Source organism: Microtus oregoni, unplaced genomic scaffold (assembly GCF_018167655.1).
Source record: "Microtus oregoni isolate MIOR12 unplaced genomic scaffold, Mior012 000033F_ref0000390, whole genome shotgun sequence".
NCBI classification, from domain to species: domain Eukaryota; kingdom Metazoa; phylum Chordata; class Mammalia; order Rodentia; family Cricetidae; genus Microtus; species Microtus oregoni.
The window spans coordinates 5797155-5822698 of NW_024543092.1; the positions used below are offsets into that span (position 1 = coordinate 5797155).

At 39.2% G+C, this 25544-nt stretch overlaps 1 protein-coding gene across 3 annotated transcripts in view; it reads left to right on the plus strand.

Moving 5' to 3' along the window:
• Positions 1–19008: 19008 nt before the first annotated feature.
• Positions 19009–25544, plus strand: part of Grm1 (glutamate metabotropic receptor 1) — a 383399-nt gene continuing 376863 nt past the window's right edge. For all 3 annotated transcript variants that reach the window (XM_041680170.1, XM_041680171.1, XM_041680172.1), the window contains exons 1-2: positions 19009–19135; positions 20485–21509. In XM_041680170.1, coding sequence (XP_041536104.1) covers positions 20810–21509 — 700 coding nt within the window. In that variant the 5' untranslated portion in view covers positions 19009–19135; positions 20485–20809. The remainder of the gene's footprint in view (positions 19136–20484; positions 21510–25544) is intronic.

Sequence of the window (25544 nt, forward strand, 5' to 3'; positions counted from 1 at the left end):
GCCACATCTACCAGGCTTAGTCATCAGAAATGAGGATGGAGATCTGTCATGAATGCTTCCTTGAAACCTCCAGAAGGAAGTGGACCTAAAAACACTTCATTTCTGACTTATGAGTTCCATTACTCTGATAAAATACATTTCTGTTGTTACCGTTCACTGAGTTTATAGGAATTGGTTGTGGTAGCCTGGGAAATTAATGAATCTTCTAAAAAGTCCAGTTGAAATATTATTTTGTGGAAGATTACCTGGTTCTCCTAATCTAGACAAAATTACTTATTTGAAGTAATAAGGGCGGCGGCGAGGCTGCGTCCCCAACACCCCAGCCGCCTGCCCGGCTAGCTTATGCCCCAAAATAATTACACAGACACTGTATTCTTTTAAGCACTGCTTGGCCCTTTAGCTCTAGCACTTACAGGCTAATTCTCACATCCCGATCAACCCATCTCTAATAATCTGTGAGAACCGGTCTTACCGGGAAGATTCTAGCCTAGTCCATCCTGGGTCGGAGCTTCATGCCGGGAGCGGGGCATGGCGTCTCTCTCAGGCGTCTGCTCCTGAGAGGACTGTGGAGTCTCTGAGCTCACTTCCTGTTCCTCCCAGCATTTTGTTCTGTTTACTCCACCCACAGGGCCAAGCAGTTTCTTTATTGGCCAATGACCTTCCTCCATCATTTCCCCTTTTTCGGTTTAAACAAAAAAAAAAGGCTTTAACATAGCAAAATTACATATAACAAAACAGTTATCAAGTAAAAGTTACAATAATCTTTATCATAACGAAGGAAAACTATAACTATAACTAACTATTCTTAACTCCATCAAAGACTCCAGAAAGATATATTACCTAAGTAAACAAGAACTAAGAAACTTCAAACTCTAGAAATGACAAACACATCTCGCTGCCTGGACAGTCACCCAAAGTTCTTTTGTACCATTAGGGCATCCATCTTCAGCCTTCAGGCCCATGGTATCCAGCAGACATTTCCATAAAGCAGGAAAATTCAAAGTCAGTTCAGTCACTATCTGTTGTGTCCTGCAGAATGTCTCGCAGACTCTTTCAAAATGAATCAGGAACCCCGAAAGATCATCTCACCTTAGGCAAGTTCAGTAGTCCTCCCTCTGCGGGTTCTCTGTGTCCAGTTTATGCAATAGTCCAGGCAAGAGCAGTTTCTTGCCCAAATGGCTATCAAACTCCATAAGGATCCTCTTCGATGCCCATCTTCCTCTTGAAGTAGATTGGTGCTGCCAGGAGCAGAGTGTCTCATTGTCATGAAAAGTCCTCAGTTATTAAAACATTAAATGTCCTATTCTGTAATCTTTGAAAGACATGAAGAATGTCTATCTAAAATATATCTCTATATATCTAGAAAATCTAATTAACATGACTACAAGCTTTACTATTATCGATGATTATCCATTAACAACCTATATTTCTTAATTATACAGTACATATTTAAATGAACTACACAATCACAATACCTTAATCAAAATCAGAAACACTTATACATATAACAAAATTGACCTTAAGTCTCTATCAATAAAGCAAAATCTATACTAATGCAAATTATTCATATCTATATCATATCCCCCTTTAAATGTAAAAGAACATTTATAAACATTTTTTGGGAATAAGGGCGCAGTTATTTCTCTCCAAACTGCTTCCTGCTGAATGGGGGCGTCGTTAATTAGGTCTTTCATGGTATAACCTGTGTGCTAGTTTCGTCTCAGTTGGCAGTTGAGCGAAGCAATTTTCTGAAGATGTTCACTGCAACCCTTCAGGAGGGCGTGGTCCATCATACCAAATCGGAATAGAAGAAATGAACAGCGTCTCATCCTCTGTGAAAACAAAATAAGAAACTCCTTTCCAAAGCATCATGTCCTTAGATCCAAATTTCAAATTCAAGGCATCAAAATATCTATGTTGGATTGGTTCAGCAGCATTTATAAATAAATATCTTTTAGTAGCTTTTGCTCTTTCCTCAGCATTCAAACAATTCAAAGAGAGCATAATAGCATACAGTATCAAAATTCTCTGTGTATTTTCCATCTTTGTTCGTTTTATTTTAACCTCTATTTTGTTTATTTTTACTTTTAACTCTTTGCTTTTTGAGACAGGTTCTCTGTATCTTTGACCTGAAGTAACTCTGTAGACCAGGCTGTCTTTGAACTCTCAGAGATCCGCCTGTCTCTGCCTCCCAGGCATTGGGATTAAAGGTGTACACTACTACACCTTGAACTCACAGAGATCTGTTTGTCTCTGCCTTCTAGGCACTGGGATTAAAGGCGTGTGCTACCACACATAACAATTCTCTTCCTTTTTTTTTTTTGTTTTTTACTTTAAGAACTTCAACTTTTAGTCTGCATATATTTTTTAACACACTTCAAACCATTTAGAAATTTTCTTTGTCTTTGAATCTCTCTTTACTGTATATCTCTCTTTTTCTGACCACACGAGTCTTCAATTTACCAAGCAATATCAGTAGGATTAAAGGCGTGGCTTTGCCAGCTAGATCCAGTCCATTCCTTAGCTTTCCAGCCTCATGGCGGATATACAGGCTGTAGCCATGTTTACTGCAACAACTGTATGGCATTTCAAGGTCCCTGCCAGCAAGTGAGCTACAACAGACAACATTCAAGTCCTCTCTCCGTAGCCGGCTCTCCTGCCTCAAACAGTCAGAGTTTGCCCTGGCAGGATGGCCCAGGAAGCCGGCATTTTTAAACGGCGCAGCTTTTTTCCTGCTACGGCTGAAAACCGAAAAGCATGTGTTCAGCTTTTCGTCAACACCATTTAAGTGTTTCGTGGCAGGACCTCTTAATGAGCTGCAGGCTTTGCTGCTAAAGCTGAGTCAGGAAGCCTCTCTTAGATGAGGCGCTTGCTTGCCTCCAGCAAGCAGAGTAGAACCGAGAAATTGCTGCTACCAAGAAACCAGGCACAATGTTTTCATTTTGTTTTAGAATTACTTCCCAAGCTGTCTCAGGCTTTATGTGGAAGCAGTTGTCCACGTGGGCGCCATATTTTATTGGTTAGAGGATAGGTGGGAGGAGTAAACAGAACAAAATGCTGGGAGGAAGAGGAAGTGAGCGCAGAGACTCCACAGCTCTCCTCTAGGGAGCAGACGCCTGAGAGAGATGCCATGCCCCGCTCCCGGCATGATGCTCCAACCCAGGATGGACTAGGCTAGAATCTCCCCGGTAAGCGCACCTTGGGGTGCTACATACAGATGATTAGAGGTGGGCTAAATTAATATGTGAGAATTAGCCTAGAAGAGAATGGGCCAGGCAGTGTTTGGAGGAATACAGTGTCCGTGTAATTATTTCGGGGCATAAGCTAGCTGGGCAGGCGGCCGGGGTGTTGGGAATGCAGCGCTGCCACCCTTATTACTTCACTTATTCACTTCGATTTTCTATTAAAGCATTTACTTAATTTTTAAATATTAAATGTTCATCTTCTCTTAAAGTTACTCACTTGTCCAAAATTTTGTACTGTTCTTTTGAAAGACCCCTGGAGTGGGGAGACACTCACTCAAGTCTCAGGATAACAGGACACCCCCCCCCCCCAGGAACTCACAAGAGACTGTCCTTGCTGCGATCACACAAGGTTTATTGACAGGACAGGAAACGGCTGAGGCCGAAACTCATTTCCCATGCAGGGGTAAAGGAGCTCGACCCCGAGTAGCTAGGAGAGGGGGTATTTAGGGGAAGAAACCACAACCCAAAGGGGGTAGGGAGGGCGTCATTGCAAAATTCTGAAAATACCAGTGATCACTAGAAAATTCCAAAAATACCAGTGATCATCACAAGGGGGTAACTCCCTGTTTCTCAGGATTATTCTCAAGATTATAATCTAACTTTATGGTCAGATAGTTCCTGGAACAGAGTCACTGAACTGGCTAACCTAGTTTTTTGGTTCTTCTCTCCCTGCTAGATTTTTGGCTCTATTTTTCCTGCTAGAGGGGTCTGGATTTATCTGGGTCTTTCACTTTGTTATGCCCAAATCCTTGAAGTCCCCTCAAAAGCCAACAAGGAGACTGAGTCCCATATGTAAAAGCAAAGAGCCTTCATTTTAATCAAGTTTACAAACTTGGTCTCTCCACATGTCCAACGTATTGGAATATATGGAAAGCCCCAGCTCAACTGGAATAGGGTTTTATAGTAGTAAGGGTGGGGGTGAGGAGGTCTCTGAGATTCAGGACTCCTTATTGACTGACATTTTTCTAGGGGTGTCCTGGTGAGTGTGTTTTGGCAGGTGTTCCTATCTACAGCTGTTGGAATGCCAGGCATTTCCTTTGAATGGTCTTAGTTCTACTGTTTAAATCGGACTATTAGAGTTGGGCACAGGCATCTCTCAGCCATAATAACTGGAATTATATTATTTGTTTTGAGTGATTTCCTTCATATTTATCCCTGGTTCTTTTGTGATTGAGCATGGAGAATAACATCTTCTAGAGTCTTCAGGGAAATCTATTAATTTCTAATGCAGAGTATATTTAAAGCGTTCTAAAGACTTTTCTTCTATCTCTTGTTCATGGTGAAAAATAAAAAATAATCACATAGATACAATATAAAAGAATTTCTGATGATTTGTGTCCATTGTGAACATTTATTGGTTTAAGTTGTTTTTAGTGCTTTAATAATGAGTGTAACTTTGCAACTTTTTTCAGTAAATATTTTTATAATAATCATTATTGAAGTGTCCCTAGTGAGTTTAAAAAATGGATACATATAAAAATAAAATACATGTAATTTATAATGAAAGCAAACTCAGTTGTAATGCATCCTGTTAATTCACAAAGATAGATTAAATTATCTACTTTTTTGATTTAATTTAATTTTGTGTCTAATATTTCTGCTGTCATAAGAAGTGGGTGCAATCACCCAACTGATGATACAGGTTCTGTGTTTCCCAATGTTAGGGAGGAACTGAGAATCCAACAAAACCTGCTATTTTATATCATATGCATCAATAAAGAAGTACTTTATTTAAGGCCTGCAGAGTGAGACTAAAACTTTAACTCATCAAGCCACTTGCAAGGTAATTATCCCTACAAGGTGATAAGAAAATAGTCTTGTCAGTGTAGCTACAGAACCAAACTGAAAATTGAAACCACTAGCTGAATTGGAGACAGAAGCAGACAACACAACTTGACAGTGTGTTCAAAGAGATCCACAAATCAATCCCTTACATTGTAGATTTAGATTTTAGGTGTCTTACCTCATGTTCTCAGAATGATCATCCAACTTTTTCAATTAACACTTCTTTATTGATGTTCTAATTATGTTCATGGAGCTTTTGTATTGATTAGAAATCTTCGGTTTTACATGTATAGGCCCATATTTCTACATGGTATGTCGACCAGAATCTCAGGCCACAATTTTCACCTGCTGCACAGGAGGTGGTCATCCCTAACAAAGGGTCGGGATATTGTTCTGCTCCTTCTTTGTAATTCGGAGGATGCCTGGGATAGAGATGTTAATTCAGCCTACACAGAACTGGGGTACAGAGCAGGATGTGACAGAGCATACATAGGTAGATGCGTGGATTTGACCACAGCCATTTACCTGGTTACCTAGGAAACAGATTGCTAATGAATTTCCCCCTCAATTTATGTTTTAGTATATAAGGCTGTTTGGAGAATGAACACAGAGGAATTTTCAGGATATGAGCTAAGGATTTCATGAGGGATCACTGAGAATCTCCCTCCGGATAAAGCCATGTGAGTTGTGTCTTCAATTCCATGCCTCCCTTCTGGTCTGGAGAAATAATTTATAGTGTGGACTGGCACCAGACCCTGACATATATTTTTTTAAATTAAAATAAAGGTTTATTTATTCATTATTTATTTAAGTTTGGGCCTGAGCCTTTGCATGTTTATGTGTCCTGCTTGTATGCAAGACCCACAGAAGGCAGAAAAGGGTGGAAGAGGGAAGAAGGGGGCAGAAGAGAGTGGAAGAAGGAGGGAGGGGACAGAAGAGTGCAGAAGAGAGCATCAGATCTTCTTACCTGAGTCATGGGCTGCTCTGAGCATCATGTGTGCAGAAAACTGAACTTGGATCCTCTGCAAGAGGGGTTAAGTGCTCCTAACCATGAAGACATCTTGCCTCCCAAAGTGCTAGATTTTTTAAATGCATTTTATTTATTTGTTTATTTATTTATGCATCTACAATAGAATACACAAATCTTAAGCATACCTTCCAAGATTTCTGAAAACACGCATGTACCTGTGAAACAACCCATCAAGTATGAAATATTTCAATCACTCTAAAACTCTTGTCTTACTCCTTCACGGTCACCTTTTCAGTCCTACCCAAAGACAGCCAATCTTCTGATTTGTATTAGCATATATAAGTGTTACTGTCTTTGAAATAAATGTTATGTATTCTGCCTATCCTTTATTCAGACTGACGCTGTTGAGATTCACCCAAGTTGTAACATGCATCTGTAAATATTCTTGTGAAGTGGTTTACTGTTATTTGAAGATGCCACACCTTGTTTGCCTACTTGCTTCCTGGTGAGTATTTGTGTTGTTTCCAGTTGTCACTTGTTATGAGTTAACCTGCTGAACATATTATGAGTCTTTTTGTGAATATGTGTTTTTTTTTTTTACTTTGATAAATATATAAAAATGGGATAGTATGAAGCTAGGATAGGCACGCTTGTGGGAAGTGATCCTTTTTTCCAGATTTTCTGGACCATTTTAATTCTTCCTCCAGCTATTGTTGGTATTTTAATTTTCTTCCTATTCTTCTTGCCACCTGGTGTTTTCAGTCTTCAAAATCTTTATAATTCCGTTGTGTTCATGTCTGTGGCTCAGAATCTCATTGAACATTCACTGATGACCCCATCATGTTCAATGTCATCTCATGTAGTGATTGAAGATTTGCATATTACTTTTATGAAGTAATTGGGCTAATAGTCAATTTATTGTGGGAGTTCTGCATGTGGTCCACCCCTCCTCTCATTGTATATGTTCCGTGTCTGTATCTGTTCCAAATGCTTCCGTATGTTGTTTGCAGTTTCATTTTCTGTGGCATTTTTTGGAGAACAGATGTTTGTAATTTTGATGATGTCTGGCGTAGACTTTTAATTTTATGATTAGTATCTTTTGTGTCTGTAATATCACAGAGACATGCTCTCCATTTTTTCTTAAAAGACTCACAGCACACCATCCTTTTGGCTGAGCTTGCCTTCTCATTCTGCACAGTTCCCTTTTGTTGACCTCCAAATCACAATGATGACTTAGCCACGAACTTCAACTTTCTGAGTAACTTTGATGTCATCTCTCAAAAAAACCTATGCATTACTTATGTAATCCCCCTCATCGTATTTCTCTCTCAAAGTAAAATCCTACTTTTTTTTTTTTGCTGGTCTCTGGATTGTATTTGCAAACCATTCATATTTCAGTTAAGCACAACACTCCCTTTTTATCCATGGACCATGACCGTTCTTCTGTGTGGATTATCTCCTCATCAGTTTATCACCATCTTAATTTAGGTAATCCCTGCTTGTCCTTCAGTTTTGGTTCCTTGTTATTGCTGTTTCTTCAGTTGTAGAAAGATTTGTTCTAAAAATGACTTCTTATCAGGTTCAAAGTTCCTGAATTCTTCCACATTCCATGAAATCAGTATCTTTGTCATTGTGGTGTCTTTAGTATTCATTAGAACTCTTTCCCAACAAAAGGAGTAACTAGCTGTTTTAGATGATATGTAGTGCAGGTGCAGATAGCACTGTGATCTGTAAGCTCTGATTCCTTGTGTTTATCATCAATAAATGCTCATTTATCACAACTATTTAACCAATTAGTGTACATTTATTATATAAATTTTAGAAAGACTAAAAATGAAATAATCTATTATACCGCTTTTTGCAGATTTATAAAGACTAAAATTGAAATAATCTATAATTATACTGCTATCTGCAAGTAATAACCTGCAGAAATGTTTTGGTATAATTTCAATGTAGTCTTTCAACTCTTAGCGCTTTGCATGCTATTTAACAACAAAACAGATCAACTAGCAGAAAACAGCTCTACATTTTAATATACATTTCTGAAATAACCTTCAAAATCTACCCATTCATAAGAGTAGCCAAAAATGCTGATGAAGTTTAAAGAAAATACTCATGTTTTTATGTGTTTGAGACTTATTTCTTCTAAAAGTCAGTGAGTCCAAAATTTTTTGTGTATTTGGAGCTGTTCTTCTGAATTGCCTATGGAGCCAAAGAAACACTGTTTCCTCAGAATCACAACTTACTTTTGATCAAAAATTTATCTTCTACATCAATAAATAGTTACTGAGCTCTGGACCTGATTTTAAGTTTGGAAGATTCAGACATAGGCAAGACAGTTTCCTCTTTCCAAATATCTTGCTTACTTTCTGTTATTTCAGAATTCTGTTATTTCAGTTTTCCATTTTCATAAAATTTAAATCTACACTCAAAAGATGAAACATTTCCATGAGTAATGATAATAAAATAACGAAATGCAGTTTGTTATATTCAAGAATATTTTAAAGTACTCATTAGTGGCCACACAGTTGGAACAGGTCACCCTTCTAAAAGTAAGGACACTGTGATATTAGCTGCAGCACGTGCTTTTCCAGCTTACAGGAAGTGTTGCTTTACCATTTATATCATAGCATTTAAAATTATGTAACATTTAAAAATTTTTCTTTCGGGAACTGGACCTTTTCATGAATAAGTTAGATTCAAAATGAATTCTGAAGATGATCAAATACATATAAAAGACATGAAAAAATGAATGTGTACTTTTATTAAGTGTAAGGTATGTCCTGAGCAAAAGAAATGCATATATTGTTTGATTAGACAAGGCAAGAATATAGAATTATAGTGAAACCTAATCAATGGATTTAATTAAGAGTCGCTTCACAAATACCCAAGAAATTTTCAAAAAGTATCTATCTATCTATCTATCTATCTATCTATCTATCTATCTATCTATCTAAACAGGGTATCTCTATGTAGTTCTGGCTGCCCAGAACTCACTTTGAAGACCAGGCTGTTCTCAAACTCACAGAGATATGTCTGCCTCTGCCTCCTGAATATGCTTCATACAAATAAATAGTCTTTGTTTATACCAGTGATATGTTTGTGGAAAAAGAAACCACGGAATCAGTCATATTTACAGTAGCCACACAAAAACCAAAATAAGAACAAATGTAAACAAAGAAATGAAAGGCCTCTACAATGAAAATGGTGAGACATTAAAGAAAGGTATTGAAGAAGGCACCAGAAGATGTAAAGACCTCCTATGCTTATGAACCAGAACTAATCTTCTGAAAGTAGCCATACTACAAAAAGCAGTTTATAGATTCAGAACAATTCTGATAAAAATCCTGTAGCCATCCTTCCCAGATATACAAACAAAACAAAAACAATATTAACATTTATATAGAAGCAGAAAAGATCAAAGATGACCAAAGCAGTCCCAACAAAAATAATTGACAGGAGATATACTATATCTGTAGTTACACTACAGAGCCATAGTAGTAAAAATAGTGTGACTTAGCACAAAAACAGACACATAGATGGAATAGAAAAGAGGAACTAGATAAAGACCATATGGCCACAGCTACCTAAACTGCCATTGACATCTTTAACAAATGGTACTAGGATATCAACTTGCAGAAGAATGAAACTACCTCTCTCTCTCTCTCTCTCTCTCTCTCTCTCTCTCTCTCTCTCTCTCTGTGTGTGTGTGTGTGTGTGTGTGCCTCTATCTCTCTTTATCTTTCATCTCTATCTCTCCCCCTTTCTCTATAAAAATCCAAAGGATCAAAGACTTCAAAATAAGACTCAACAGACTGCTGGCAGAAAAAGTAAAGAGCATGCTTCAACATATGGATATAGGTAGTAATTTTTTAAAAATAGTACTCCAATAGCAGAGGAAATAAGACCAAGAATAGAAAAGTAGAATTCTATGAAATTAAAAAAAGTCTATACATCAAAGGCACTGTTAATTAAGTAAAGAGGAAACCCAGAAGAAAGACAGTTCTTGCCAGCCATACATCACACAAAGGATTAGTATGTAGAATATACAAAGCAGTCAAGAAACTAAAGCCCAAACATAAAAGGAACAAATCAATTAAAATGCACTACATATCTAAACAGAAAGCTCTCAAAAGAAGAAATGCAAATGGCCTGAAAACTTAAAAAAAAAATTCAACATGTCACCAGGGAAACACAGATTAAAATCAATTTGAGATTCTAACTAACCCAAATCAGAGTGGCTATCATCAAGAACATTAATAGCAACAAATGGTCGTGGTCATGTGGGGGAAGGGAACTTTTATACATTGTTGGTAGCTGAGTGGTGGTGGCGCACGCCTTTAATCCCAGCACTCGGGAGGCAGAGGCAGGCGGATCTCTGTGAGTTCGAGGCCAGCCTGGTCTAGAAGAGCTAGTTCCAGGACAGGAACCAAAAGCTACGGAGAAACCTTGTCTCGAAAATCAAAAAAAATAATAAATAAATAAATAAATACATTGTTGGTGAGAATGTAAACTAGTGTAGTCACCTTGGAAATCAATCTAGATATCTCTCAAATGCTGAAAATAAAGCTATTATATATGATCCAAGTGTACCACTCCTGGGTATTTACTCAAAGGAGTTTATTCTATTACAGGGATACCTGAACATTGATTCATTGCTACCCTATTCACAATAGTTAGGAAATAGCAACAGTTTAGATGATTACCAACTGAAGAATGGGTAAGGGAGATGTAGTACTGTCTTAGAGTTTTCTATTGCTGTAAAAAGACACCCTGACTACAGCCAATCGTTTAAAGAAAATATTTTATTGAGGTGGCTTACAGTTTCAAAGGTTCCATCCATTATCATCATGGCAGGGAGCATGGTAACATGCAGGCAGACATGGTGCTGGAAGAGAAACTGAGAGTCCTACATCTTGTAAGCAACAGGAAGTTGACTGACAGTCACACTGAGGTAGGCTTGAGCAAAAGAGACCTCAAAGTCCATCCCTACAGTGACACAGTTTCTCTAATAAGGTCAAACTTCCTAATAATGTCACTCCCTTTGGGGGGCATTTTCCTTCAAACCACCACAGGTACATATACACAATGGAATTTTAATTAGTTGCAAATAGAAATTCAATTATGAAAAATTCAGGGAAATGAATAGAGTTGAAAAAATTATTCCAAGTGAAGGGACCAAGGTTCAAAAGGACAATTGGCATTTGTTCTATATGAAGATCCTAGCTTCAACTCTTTAGTATGTTATGTCTAACATGAAATATACATGCAAGTCAGAAAACAAGGAAGGGGAAGGGATTGCACTAGGAAAAGGGGAGGTAGAACTTATGTAAAAAGAAAGTGAAGGTCAGAATACTGTGAGTGAAAAGGTATATGCAGGAAGAGACGTTGTTTGAGAAGTTGGGGGTGTAGGATAGGGTGAGGATAAATCTGGATAAAGGGAGTATGAAGAAACCACTTGGAAAGCAAGACATACCCACCTGTGTACCAGAGGCTTGACTGTGGGAGGGAGTAGTGCATAGCCTACTGTTTTCTGAGTAGATCCATTCATGAGAGTCACATTGGGTGGGCAATATCTGATATTGTGAGCCTGGCTAACAACACACTTCTAGGAAAGTCATATGCCCATGGGGAGCTTATTTCTGACAGTTAACAGAACTAACATGGCAGCAAGCTGCATTTATAATACCTTTTTATACCCATAAAAAGTAATTCTAGCCTTAATCAGAGAAACATTTCCTTACAAGGAACAGTGGTGATGTGAGTGCAGGCCCATAGCTGCTCCAGATGCAGAAAATAAGTTATGAATGTCAGTTCTGCTCCAAATAAGTCCTTTAGACTGCTCCCTCTCAGGCTGAGGGAGCAATGCAGAAGAGGGGCCAGGGCATTGATAAAAGTCTGGAAGACTAGAAAACACCATTTCCAAGATGCATATATCTATTGCAATCATTAATTCACATCAACTGTAGTTATCTGCACTTTCAACAAGACCAGCTCAATCAACAGTCAGTAGAAGAACAGAAGGAACTCACAGGGTCCTGCCTTTTACCCCTGATCTACTGGCTGCTGCAAGGAGGAACCATTGTCTTTAGTTTTAGACCCTCTACTGACCCCTGTAAGTTCTAATAGATAGCTCTAGACTCTTGGTCACACACAAGACCAAGGCAGGGTCACAAAACAAAATGAATAGACACAAACTTGAGGGAGAGATTTGTATCTGAAGTGGTGGGTGAATAGGGCTGGTAGGGAGGCAGGAAGTAAGAGTAGTCAGTACTCACTGAGTACATGTGCAAAATTCTTTAAAAAAACAATAAAATAAAAATGAACCATTATTAACAGCAACAATGAACTGTGTTTTTACTGTCACAACCTCTTAAACATGCTTGAGCATGTGAAGCCAGAGTTTTCTTTTACTGACTGGCTCCTCTCCTTACTGTCTGACCTCTCCTTCTTAGAAAGTATGTACTCACTCATAAGTGGTTTTTAGACATAAAGCAGAGAAAACCAGCCTACAAATCACAATCCCAGAGAACCTAGACAACAATGAGGCCCCTAAGAGAGACATACGCAGATCTAATCTACATGGGAAGTAGAAAAAGTCAAGATCTCCCGAGTAAATTGGGAGCATGGGGACCATGGGAGATGGTTAAAGGGGAGGGAAGAGGAAGAATGGGGAGCAGAGAAAAGTGTATAGCTCAATAAAATCAATAAAAATTAATATAAAAAAGTATGTAGTTACATGGTTTCCTTCTGTGAGACTTCCACAGTCAAATGACTTCCAGTGTCATTTAGATATTCTACTACTGATATACTGCAGGTTTTGAGGCAAGTAAGTGAAAGGAGAAAAAAAGGTGTTTTAAGTAGATCCTTATTTTAGTGCTGTGTTGAAAGGAGAACAACCACGGTGTTGATTTTCTCCTCAAGTAGGGACATGACATGGTGTTGCTCTCTCAGAGACAACATTTCAATGTGTTGTGTAGCTGAAATTGTAAAACAAAACCTTTTCTAGTGAAGGCATTTATACTACCTGAAAATTTAGATACTTTCCTTGCTAATTGTTCAAAAGTTGGCTGTGAGACTGTGCAAGTGGGTTACTGCCTTTATTAGAACTGTTATAAAAGATGGCTAATTTTAGCAAATAGAGCACTCACCTGTACTGTTGATGCCCTCAGCAGATGAAAGCCGCAAAGCAACTCACACCCATTTTCTCTATTACTTAAGCTTCTCCTAAGTAGAGAAGATGAGTTCAGAGCTTAAGGAAATATGAAAAGTATCACGAAGCACAGTTAGTGCAAGTGGTTTTTATTAAATACTCCTTACGAATTTGGATTAAAGGCAATAAGATTTAGCCCTACCTCTAATTTTCTCTCTGAGTTCAAGTAAGGATCAGATTCTTGGTGTCTCAATTGTCCTATATCTAAGGCTATTATAATATTTCTGTCATACTCATGTCATAACGATTCTAAGAATATTTTCTAATGACACTTAGGAGTTATATAACAACAACAGCACATAAAAGTTATGCTTTATTGATTTGCTACCTTTTTTTCTCATTTATAAGCTTTTAAATCTCATTTATTATTGGCTAACTAATGTAGAAGAGTAAATAAAAAGATTTTTGTCAAGTTTAAAAAATATTTCAGTGCTTCAAATGTCACAACATCTGTAGTGTAAATACAGTAAAAATAAATGCTAATTGGACTATCCATTTACACTTGAAACAGAAGCAAAAAAAATCATTCTCCCTATATTAAATGAGTAATAAATAAGAAACCTGGTAATCCAACTTAAATATTAGGGAAAGTCACTCACAGAAAATATTTATTTTTATGTTTAAAAACAATACATCCTTTCATTTGTTCGATACATGAGCATATAACATAAACCAGACATGGTAATGTCACGAGTGATGGAGGAGGGTCATCTTTCTATCTGTTGTTTCATTGGTTAAGTAATAAAGAAACTGCTTGGCCTCTGATAGGACAAAAAATTAGGTAGGCGGAGTAGACAGAACAAAATGCTGGGAGAAAGAAGCTGAGTCAAGGAGTCACCATGGTTCTTCCACTCCAGACAGACGCAGGTTAAGATCTTCCTTGGTAAGACACCTCGTGGGCTACACAGATTATTAGAAATGGGTTAGATCAATATGTAAGAGCTAGCCAATAAGAGGCTGGAACTAATGGGCCAAGCAGTGTTTAAAAGAATACGGTTTCCGTGTAAATATTTCGGGTAAAGCTAGCCGGGTGGCAGGAAGCAGCCCGCTGTTCCTATTACAACAGAGTGGCGGGTGGCGGGAAGCAGCCCGCTGCTCCTATCTCAACACACGAGGAATGTAACACACAATAATTACAGTCATTCTTGTGCTTCCAGAATAATTGTGGTTGCCTTATTCTCCTTAATCATATTTCAGAACTTCAAAAAGTAGTGTTTTGACTGTTGTGGAAGAACAAAATGTGTCCAAACACATGTCACTTAGTCCATCTGCAAGAGCACATAGTTCCTTTACGTTTTCTAACCACATATGGTAGCTGGTGTTTTCCATCTTATTTCAATGTCTTGTTCTTACCTAATTAATCACACCAATAAAACAATAGAATGTGTAGCCTTGTTAATCAACCACAATCTATAGTTTTTCAAAATGTATACATTTTTGTTTTCTCTGGGTGAGTGTTTGCCTGCATGAAAGTCTGTTTATCATGCAGATGCCTGTTGTCTTTAGAGGCCACATAGGGTACTGGACCTCCTAGAACTCCAGTTACAAATAGCAGCTGACATGTGGGTGCTGGGAACCTAACCCAGGTCATCTGCAGAAACTGAAAGTATTCTCATCCATTGAACCATCTCTGTGGCCCCTCATTTACATTTTATAAAAATGATTTTACATTTTGATGGATGAAGTTTTATACTTTGCTTTTGTATATGGTTCAGAGCATGACATCCAGTCTTAATACGGCAATTTACTTCTCATTTTATGCCGAGTAGATAACCAAATTGAATAAATAAACTGAAAATCTTCACTGGGACCTGAATTATCCTGCTATGCTCATGAATTAAATGTAGAGATGTAGGAAATATTATATTAATTCAATTGTCCACTGAGTAAGGTAGTTTATGAAAAAGCATGATAGTCACGATACGTGACATTGGTTTACCTTGAACAGCCATTATATTCCCTTAGTAATACATTACATATCAATTTTCCACAAATGAATTTCTACAAAGACCTTCTTTGATCCCATTTCTATTTTCAGTCAGTGCTATCTCTTTAGTAATGAGTTTATTATCTCTTGTGTATACTTTACTTCCATACTCCAATGACGGTGTAAATGTTAATTTTCAAAATGCCCACTAGAGTCCACTATAATTTCCAACACACACTTAACTTGCTCATTGCTTTTTTTTTTCTTACATTTCTTGTTTGAAGGATTTGGATTTTCAACTGATTTATGGGGAAACCCTAAAATCCTTTACTTATAATCTAGACTTATTTCTCCATAATATCTTTTATGGAAGAATCCAATAATAATTATGCATGTACTAAAAAGGAAGCAGGGAGTAATTTTTGTGAGCAATATTTGCTCTGTTACCATATATTCACATGATAAATATTGTTATATTATATTTATTTTTATAGTAGCATATGGACTACATTTTTTGAGAAAGGGTGTGGTGGTTTGAATGACAATTACCCACCATAGGCTCATGAATTTGAATGCTTGGTCTTCAGCTGATAGCACTGATAAAGAGTGTCTTAGTCAGTGTTCTGTTGCTGAGAAGAGACACCATGGCCACAGCAACTCTTATAAAAAGTATATATGGCATTAACTGTGGGTTTGCTTCTAGTTTCATAGGGTCAGTTTATTATCATCATGGCAGGGAGCATGGCAGTAAACATGGCCCAGGAACAGTAACTGAGAGCTACATCTTGATCCACAGGCAGAGAAAAAGGGAGTTAGAGGGAGAGAGAGAGAGAGAGAGAGAGAGAGAGAGAGAGAGAGAGAAAGAGAGAGAACAAGGTCACATCTCCCAATCTTTGTAATCCTCCTCAATAATGCTTCTCCTTGATGACTAAGCATTCTAATATATGAGTCTTTGGGGGACATTCTTACTCAAACTACCACGAGGAGGTTTAGGGGGTGTGGCTTTGTTAGAGGAGGCGGGTCCTGTGGAAGGGCTTTGAGAATACATAGCTGGTTCCTACTTTTCTTTTGCTCTTTCTACTTCTTGCTTGCTGAGGTGTTAATGTGAACTCTCAGCTTCCTGCTCCAGTTTCAATGTCTGTTACCTGCTGCCGTGCTTCCCCTCTGTGATGGACTCTTATCCTCTGGAACCACAAGCCCAAATAAACTCTTTCTTCTATAAGTTGTCCTGGTCATGGCATTTTATCGCAGCAGCAGAAAAGCAATTAACACACAGGGTATCACTTTGTATGTATTCCAGGCAGGTCTAGAACTCTCTGTGTAGTCCAAGCTGACTTCAAACTTATGGCAACTCTTCCCTCAGCCTTCCAGAACTGAAACTGCAGAAATGTGAGACTGTGTGTAATTCTGAGATCTATTTTAAGCTAGTTATCAGATAATCTTTTGTCTGATCACTACTACATCTTACATTAAATAGAACTGCAAAGCAAAATACTTACGGCATTTTGTACACTGCTAACAAATCACATGTTAAGTTACTACTACAATATACTACCCTGTCAGTACTGAATAAATATTAATACTCTTAGTGCTTTTTAATTCACGCACCTTTAGCAAATGGATAAGGTACTATATATCTGTGATCTATGATTTATTAGCAATGTAAAATAATCTTATTAGTATTTTGCTTTTGAAAATTTAGTCAATATAAAGTGTAATGAAAAGGAAAACTTAATAATTTCAAGATGCTACATTTGAAGTTAATCTTTAATCCCCACAATATATAATGCTTATATGTATGTGTGTACACATACACACATGCACATGTTGTATTTTGATTCCCAAATTCATCTTTCTTCCTGCCCACTTGAGTGGGTAGTTTTTACTTGGGATATAAAATGAATTTTGAAAAAAACATAAAATCTCAAATTTTAATTATTCCTTCAGTAGTAGATAGTCTTTTCTAAATGATAGAAATTTGGTACATCAAAGACTTTGCGCTTCAAGGACTGCATGCTGAAGATAATGGTGGACTTTAAGGACTTTCTTCTATTTGGTGGGAAATCATAGTGCCTTCGTTGGGGACAATATTCTGTGATGAAAAACTGTGGCCAAAGCAACTTGGGAGGAAGGGTTTATTCAGTGTAGGCTTTCACATCACTGTTCACCATCAGAGGGAGCTAGGACAGGAGATCACACAGGGCAGGGACCTGGAGGCAGGAGCTGATGCAGAGGCTATGGAGGAGTGCTGTTTACTGACTTGCTATTTATGGCTTATTTAGCTTGCTTTCTTACAGTACCACCAGCCCAAAGGTGTCAGAATCGACAATGATCTGAGACCTCCACCATCATCCACTAATTAAGAAAATGCCACACAGGCTTTCCTGCAGCCTGATCTTATTTTCTCTACTGAGGCTCCCTCCTCTCTGAGAACTCTAGCTTGTGTCACGTTGACACAAAATTAGCTAGTACACATAGTTACTAATTTGTATATGGAATGCTACAAACTGAGAAGAAGCTCAGAAAAATCATTTTCAGAGATTCCGAACCCAGAATATGATCTATAATTTAAGCTCAAATTGCTGTTAGAGGACATGAAATACTATGGGCACTATGAAAAATTCAGCTTTCTTTTCTGAAAATTCAAACAGAATGAGTTTGCACTGTATATAGAGACTGAACTTATGTGTTCCTCCTTCCCTTGAGTAAATGTGTGTTTCCCCCCCAGAACTGAGAAGTGAGACTTTTTACTCTGCAGAGTACATACTTGCTTCAGTTCATTCTTTGTGGGAAAGGCTGTCAGAAGAATCCTTTTTAGGTTGCCGAAGAAAACAGTTCAGAAATGTCTGACACTTGAGGAAAATAAAAAACAAAAACCAGAACACGGAGTCTATCTGTCCTTGACTGGACGCATTTCCCTTCCCAACTTCTGATGGAACATACAGTTGAAGATATAGTTCCATATGGCTCATCTCCTTGGTCCTGACAGCTTTCCTAATACCAAGATGAGGTGAACAAGGTGATGATCAAGGGCCCCAAAACAGGCTGGTTTCTGATCCAAAGAGATTTAACTAAGTGTGGAAAGCCTCCATGTCGTTTGTTTTTGCCTCTAAAAAAGCCTGGACTCATTCTGTTCAGCCTTCCTGCTCCAAGAGGAATGTGATTTAACTTCCAGTCTTCATGCAGGAAAATGCGACACTGTGAGACCTGTCGGGAAGGTGCTGGCAGTCTGGGAGGAATTCAGATAAGTGTTTTTCACTCCAGTGTTTTCGTATGACCTCTTGTTCTCAATTTAGATCCATCTTGACCTGGAAAAGGTGGGTGTGACGTCCACTCTACATTTGACTCATCCTGCTTTAGGGTGTGTATGCTCCTCCTTTCCCTTGTCCCGCCCTGTGGAACAGCTTTCCATCTTCTTTGCAACCTGCCAAGAGAGCCTTCTCCGGCGATATAGACATATATTGCACACATTGCTTTTGTGAATGTGGACCTCATTTCCAGAGGGAAAAAAAATATGTGAGTCCTTGGGTTAAATGCAAAGAAAGCTAATCACCCCAAAGGAGACCAGGAGCTCCTTACTCATCTGGCTAGAAATTACTGAATCCAGATGTGTCTGATAACCTCTTTAAAGTCTGTCAGATAGATAGACAACACAACAGTGGAGAAATTGACAGTTTCTGCATTTCTTTGGCTTCTCCTCCTCCTCTATCAAATGTCTAGTTTTTATACATTAGATATTAGACAAACCTTGGGTGACCTGCTTTTTTTTTTCTTTTCTTCTTCTTCGTTTTCTTTTTTTCTTTTTTTTTTTGAGTTTGCTTCCCTCCCCCATTTTTATTTCCCTTGCGGTAAAATAGTGCCGAAGAAAGAGGGCACTAGTGTACAGCCCAGATCGCATCCTTGCACCGTCTGGATTAGAGCTGAGGTGTCTGAGAACCGAGGGCGGCTGCAGTCCTCTGACCTGGGGACCAATAGCTCTGTCTACCCGGACTCAGGTAGGTCTTGAGTACACACCCCAAACTGGCTCAGGTGAGCGGATATCTTCCCGCGGTGAAGCCCACCCCAGAGGAAGGTACTGTTCTATCTATCGGATTTTTTTCTGGATCCAGGAGGATCTTCGTTTATTTATCTCTTTCAGTCGTGCCTGTCTGAGAAGCGGTGGGGAGCGGTGGGAGTCTGGCTAGATTCCTCCCTCTTTTGTGCCTTGCCTCCGGTCTTTTCATTCCCAGCCTGCTCCCGCAGCCCCCTTTTCATCTTGACTCTCACCTTGAGAAAGGGGAGGGACGAGAGAGGGAGCCAACTTCAGCCCCGCAGGTGCCTCTACCGTACCCAAAGCAGTTGGATTGAAGTCCTGCAGAACAAGCAAGCGAAGAGAATGAGGGTGGAGAGATACTAGGGAGATGTGTGTGTGTGTGTGTGTGTGTGTGTGTGTGTGTGTGTGTGTGAAGAAGGCGATGGAAGAGCGAAGGGAGGTCAAGGATTTTCAGTGCGCCGGTCATTATAGATAGCATCTTTGCAGACAAGGAAAGGTGTTTTCGGTTAGCTCCGAGCGCTGTCCAGCGTTCTGACCGCGTTGTGGCTCAGGGTGCTGTGCCAAAGGCGATCCCCTCATGCCCAGCTCTTTCTTCCTTTTCTTACAGCGATGCAAAGCCCCAAAAGCTCCGGTACATAGGCGGATGCAAGATACCCACCTCCTGTCCAAACCTATCTCAAAAAACAAGTTATCTATTGCGCTCCTTCTACCGTAAGCCTCATGTCTTAAGGGGTGCAACATAACAAACCCCAAGACAAGGAGACTACCAGGCGTTGCCTTAGTAACTAATATGGCTTTTCACAAGCTGTCGCATTTACATTTACTACTAAAATTGTATGTCAGGGTCTCTTCAACCCTTAAGTGTTAAAGTAAAAGGAGCTTCCATTGTTTGCGTTGTTTCTCTTTTAAACAGCGCTTCTACCTTGCGAAGAGTTCCCAAATTTTCTTCTGGGAAAAAGTTCATCTTTTCAAATCCGGGAAAGTTCTTAGGTTGAAGGATTTAGCTCCTCCCTCTTTCCTCTCTCCCTCCCCTTGCCTCCCCCCTTCACCTGAGAAAGCTCAGTCGATTAGGAGGAACAGTGAAGGGACCTGAGGCGAGAGGAGGGGGCGGGTCAGCAGGGCTCTACAGCTCTCAGGACCTCGGGTGCGAGCGAGCAGGGCACAGCACTTCCATCACTGACCAGAGCTGCCTCCCTAGCTATTTCTGAAGGATGTGTTGGGATGAAGTGGACGGGACAATAATTAGTATCACAGACCCCAGAGTTTAAACACAATTCCTCCGATGACCTGGCATTGCCTCTCTTCTTTCAGTGATCAGAGCCCAGCTCCCTGTCACTAACACGCCGCGCATTGCACACCTGATCTACACACCTTCGGGCACCAGTGAAAAACCGCAACTTGATTTCCTCTAAGCACGCCCCCAGGGTGTGGGAGCGGTCGCGGAGGACCAGCAGGAGAAAGCGGAGGGGAGAGAGGCGGTGGTGGAGGCTGAGAAAGCGTTGAAACAGCTGTGTTGGCCAAAGGCACGAAGCTTACAAAGGCAGCGGCGGACGTCTGGGTGGTTCGCACTGGGAACCTGCAGAAAGGACCGGCGTGGGAACTCGGCTGGCCCGCGGTGTACCGCGTCTTCGCCACAATGATCCGGCTCCTCTTGGTTTTCTTCCCAATGATCTATTTGGAGATGTCCATTTTGCCCAGAATTCCCGACAGAAAAGTATTGCTGGTGAGTGCCTCGTCTCAGCGCTCCGTGGCCAGGATGGACGGAGATGTCATCATTGGAGCCCTCTTCTCGGTCCATCACCAACCTCCAGCAGAGAAGGTACCCGAAAGGAAGTGTGGGGAGATTAGAGAACAGTATGGTATCCAGAGGGTGGAGGCCATGTTCCACACGTTGGATAAGATCAATGCGGACCCGGTGCTCCTGCCCAACATCACCCTGGGCAGTGAGATCCGAGACTCCTGCTGGCACTCTTCCGTGGCCCTGGAACAGAGCATCGAGTTCATTAGAGACTCTCTGATTTCCATCCGAGATGAGAAGGATGGGTTGAACCGCTGCCTGCCAGATGGCCAGACCCTCCCCCCAGGCAGGACTAAGAAACCTATTGCTGGAGTGATCGGCCCTGGCTCCAGCTCTGTGGCCATTCAAGTCCAGAATCTTCTCCAGCTGTTCGATATCCCACAGATCGCCTATTCTGCCACAAGCATAGACCTGAGCGACAAAACTTTGTACAAATACTTCCTAAGGGTGGTCCCTTCTGACACTTTGCAGGCAAGGGCGATGCTTGACATAGTCAAGCGTTACAATTGGACCTATGTCTCCGCAGTCCACACAGAAGGTAGGCACTATATTTGGGAAAGAAAACTACCAAGATAGTCAAGGAATTATATGGTTCTTGCCCAGAAACGTAGTGTACGTGATCTCTGTTTATTTCTAGCACAGCGGGAAGCTGACTTTACCCTTCTCAGTGCACGCCCACCTAGGCATTGCCTTTTTATCTTCCTTTCTTGGTAATTACAGTGCAGTAAAATGGTATTCAAGGGTGTTTTGGGGAGCAGAAAAGATATGAAAACAGCATGCAAAGGTGTCTAGCTATAGATTTGACTTACAGATCGTAAGGTGGCTTACCCTCAGAGTTTGTGTTTGCATTTGGTAGGCTTACTGGTCCAAGGTAAAGGTACTGGATTTCCTATCAATGAGTGGTCCATGGTTTCCCAAGCTTAATGAGCCAATCAACGTGAATAATTCACACCTATGCACACCCCACTCCCTGTCTTCTCCTGTGGATTTGAAGCGTGAGCTTGTGAATTTTCTCTTGTCTTAAACATCTGAAGGTATGCTCCATTGTCCTTTGGTGGTGTGCCTACTCTCACACACAAAACTTCCCTGGGAGTGGAGTACTCATTCATCTTCCTCAGCCTATCAGAAAGACACACTTGAAATTCTGGAATACCTTACATACAAAAGAAAATATCTTAAATATTTGTTTATTTTATCTTATTTCTTGTGCCAAAATCATGCACCCTCCCACTAAAAAATTACTTTGTTTTTAATGAGAAATGGTGCTGATCATAACTTGGAGTTGAGTTTGGCTTTATAGTCTTCAACATCATGACCTTTCTCTTCGGAATTTAAAGAGAGACCAGTGATAAATCACCAACGAAAGGACAGAAGGTATCAGATTTAAAATGGCTTTTGAAAAACGAAGTAGTCTGACCTGAGGTTAAAGTTTTGGGTTTTTTTTTTTTCAGAATATTATAGATGTGAATTCTTGGAGACTTCTTACATAAAAGATCTTCTTTACTACAGTCACTGAAGCTTAGATGAAGTTTCAGCTAAAATGAGAATTTTTAAGATCGTTGATTCTAACTTCCCCTAGAGGGCTCATAAGGAAACAGAGCACCTGGCTATAAATTAACTTCTAAGACAATAATTCACAAGTATTTATCTGAAATGTACAAATGACTGAAAAGCATTGAAGTCGTATTTTAAAATCAAAATTTTCTTTCACTGAAAGAAAAGATATAGACTTGGTTTCATCTGAAAATGCTCAATATTCAGTCATCTTAGTGGTTGCTGGCTTTAGTTGATGTGAACAGATGTATCAATAAAGGAAGCAGAGTTTTCCAGACATACCAAAGTAATGTAGATTTAAACAGAATTTCAGACTTGACTGGTGGAAAAAAGAAACAGAAACTTCCCTGTTTCCTGACTCTTGCTCCCAAACCTTGGCTTTCAGTGATGCCATTTCACCTCTTCTGAGCACAGACTCATTGTTCTTTAAACTACAATTTTAAATTTGGCAGTTAATTCTTTACATTTTAAGGTTTAAATGCTAATTTACTACATTCTACTATGACAGATTCTTCTAGTGCCTAGGTACCCCCTTCTGAAAGCACAAGTTAAAACATGTGGACTATCAGACCTGGAGAGATAATGAACAAGGAAATGCAAAACCTAGATTGATGGTAATTTATTTGAATATTTAACATTTTTCCTCTATTGACCTTAGTAATTGGTCACCATTATGAGAAGTATGATTTCTTTCTTCAGGAGAGAGATATAATTCGTCATTTTAATGGTAGCTTTATTTCCCACATTTTATTATGTTTCATTTGGAGGAGGAAGACAATAGGAGACCCTTCTCTTTTAAATATGGTTTTCAAGAGCATTATGTCACTAAAATAACTGCTAATCATGTTTTTTTTTTCCTGACAAGACAAAAAAATCATGCTTTGAAAATGTATTGGTTTGCTATTTTATTTTTAGGAGATGCCTACCTTGATTTTACCCGTATATTAGCTTGGGTTGTTTTGTTCCTTTTCTGTCTTTTGATTACTGTTGTATGGCAAGGATGGTGACTCCACACTGGAATTAATTCCAGGCTACATCTTGCTCACAGAGCATCCTCACTTAGATACACTATCTTTCTTCTTTTTAATGGGAATTGGTTTCTCCTTTTATAACACATTTTACCCGTGAAAATCAAATTGCTTTTATATTCTTCGAACTCCAAAAAAAAAAAAATGTTGTATGAGCTCCTTTGAGTCAGCACCAACTGTAAATTTATTTTTTCTTGAGGCTCTGCCCTTTGTTTCTCAGGGACTGTGGTGTACTTCCTTGGCTCACATAGCAAGTTTACTGCCTTCAGACCGACAGGGTCACCTACTGGTGACAGCTTCCTGTGAAGAAGCTGTGAAGACCACATACCAGGGCTGTCTCTGCCATCTGGGCACTATTCAGCAAGAGAGACTGCTGGTCTCAATATGTGAATTTGGATCGTAGAAAATCTGTGGCCTCTAGTGACTTTTATTTTACTCCACCTTTTCAAACCAGCCACTATGTGGTCAGTTTACCCCTATTTTTATTTTTTTTAAATCAGGGACATGTCTAGTATAGTTCACATCACAAGTGGCTACACTCGTGTACCTTAATTTCTGTAACAATTTTGATGACTTAAAATGTCTGTTCACTGTTCACATTGTTTTATACTGTTATTTCTTTCTTTCACTTTGAAACAACCCCTGAGATACATTCTCTTTTGTTTTTTAAGTTAGAATTGAGTAGTTACATTCTTTCACACGGTTTTCGAGCTTCCATTCTTTGTAATGAACTCTCCACGACAACTGCCAGTTTAGCAGACAAGAGAGAAAAGGTGCACAAAAAAAGTTCCTTCAGCAGAGGCTCCAGAAACTGTTCTTCGACTGCTTTTGAACGCTGTGAGACTAAAGAGGAAGAAGGATATTGAAGCAATAGACCCCTACCACGTACCAATGAAATTCAAATCCACTCTGGATGCTCACTTGAAATGAGTGTCTTTAAATATGCTAAGCACAGAGTACTAAAATAGCCACTTCTAAGAAGACGATCTCGGCCAAGGACATTTTATTCCATTCTTCTGATGAAACAGAGATTGCTGGGCAAAAGTCAAATCAATCATTCCGAAAGGTTCTGCAAACCAACTTTTAAAAGTGACAATTTCAGGTGATTAAATTCAAAGCTTTGAGAAAGTTCATTAACGTGGTTTTTGAGTTTGGAGCTTTAACAAGTTTTCTTTAGGGTTGGATTTATTTCTTTTCTTAGGACTTTTGTGTTTCTCCAGGTAGGCAGACAAGCAGTGGCTTTAACGATGATGTTTCCATTCTGCAAATATCCACCTTAAATTAAGGTGATTTCTTGAATAGTTAAATGTCATTTTGGTGCCACATCTCTCTTAACGTGTGCTTTTATTTAATATGTAATTGACTCTTTTTTTTGTTTTTTTTTAAAAATTTTTTTTCTTTCTTAAAAACATTTTTCCATTTGACATAAAAACAATTTAAAATTTCATGGTATCAGAGGAAAATCCTTTTAAGCCATAGATACACAAGTTAAGCATTCCTCACAAAATTACATATACTAACTTCTACTTGAGGGTGCCTATTAATATAGTTCCTGTCCATTTTTGTTATCTTCCCTTTATTGTCTTGTTGCAATCTATTTCACAGGGAATTCTATTATGAATTCTTCTATTTTACCATATAGCAAGGAATAGTAGTGTCTTGAAAAATTCTTTAGACCAGCACATGAAAGATGCCAATGCTAACACCACTCTTTCCCTTATTCAAGCTCTAGACTGTTTAACTGTGGTAAGTATTCTAATGAGATGAATTAAGAGTTAATTTCAGAGGTAGAAGTGCACACAATTCAGTCTATTTGCAAAACTCCTGCAACTGATGACCTGCCGTTTCCAGCATTTCTCCCTTACTGACTAAGAGTCATTTGATACTGTCAGGTCTTTCTTCTAGCTGACACTTGTCACCATGAATCCTCTCCCCACCAGTTCATTTACTCACCTTTTGTTTTCCTCAAGCAGATCTGACACAAATTAACA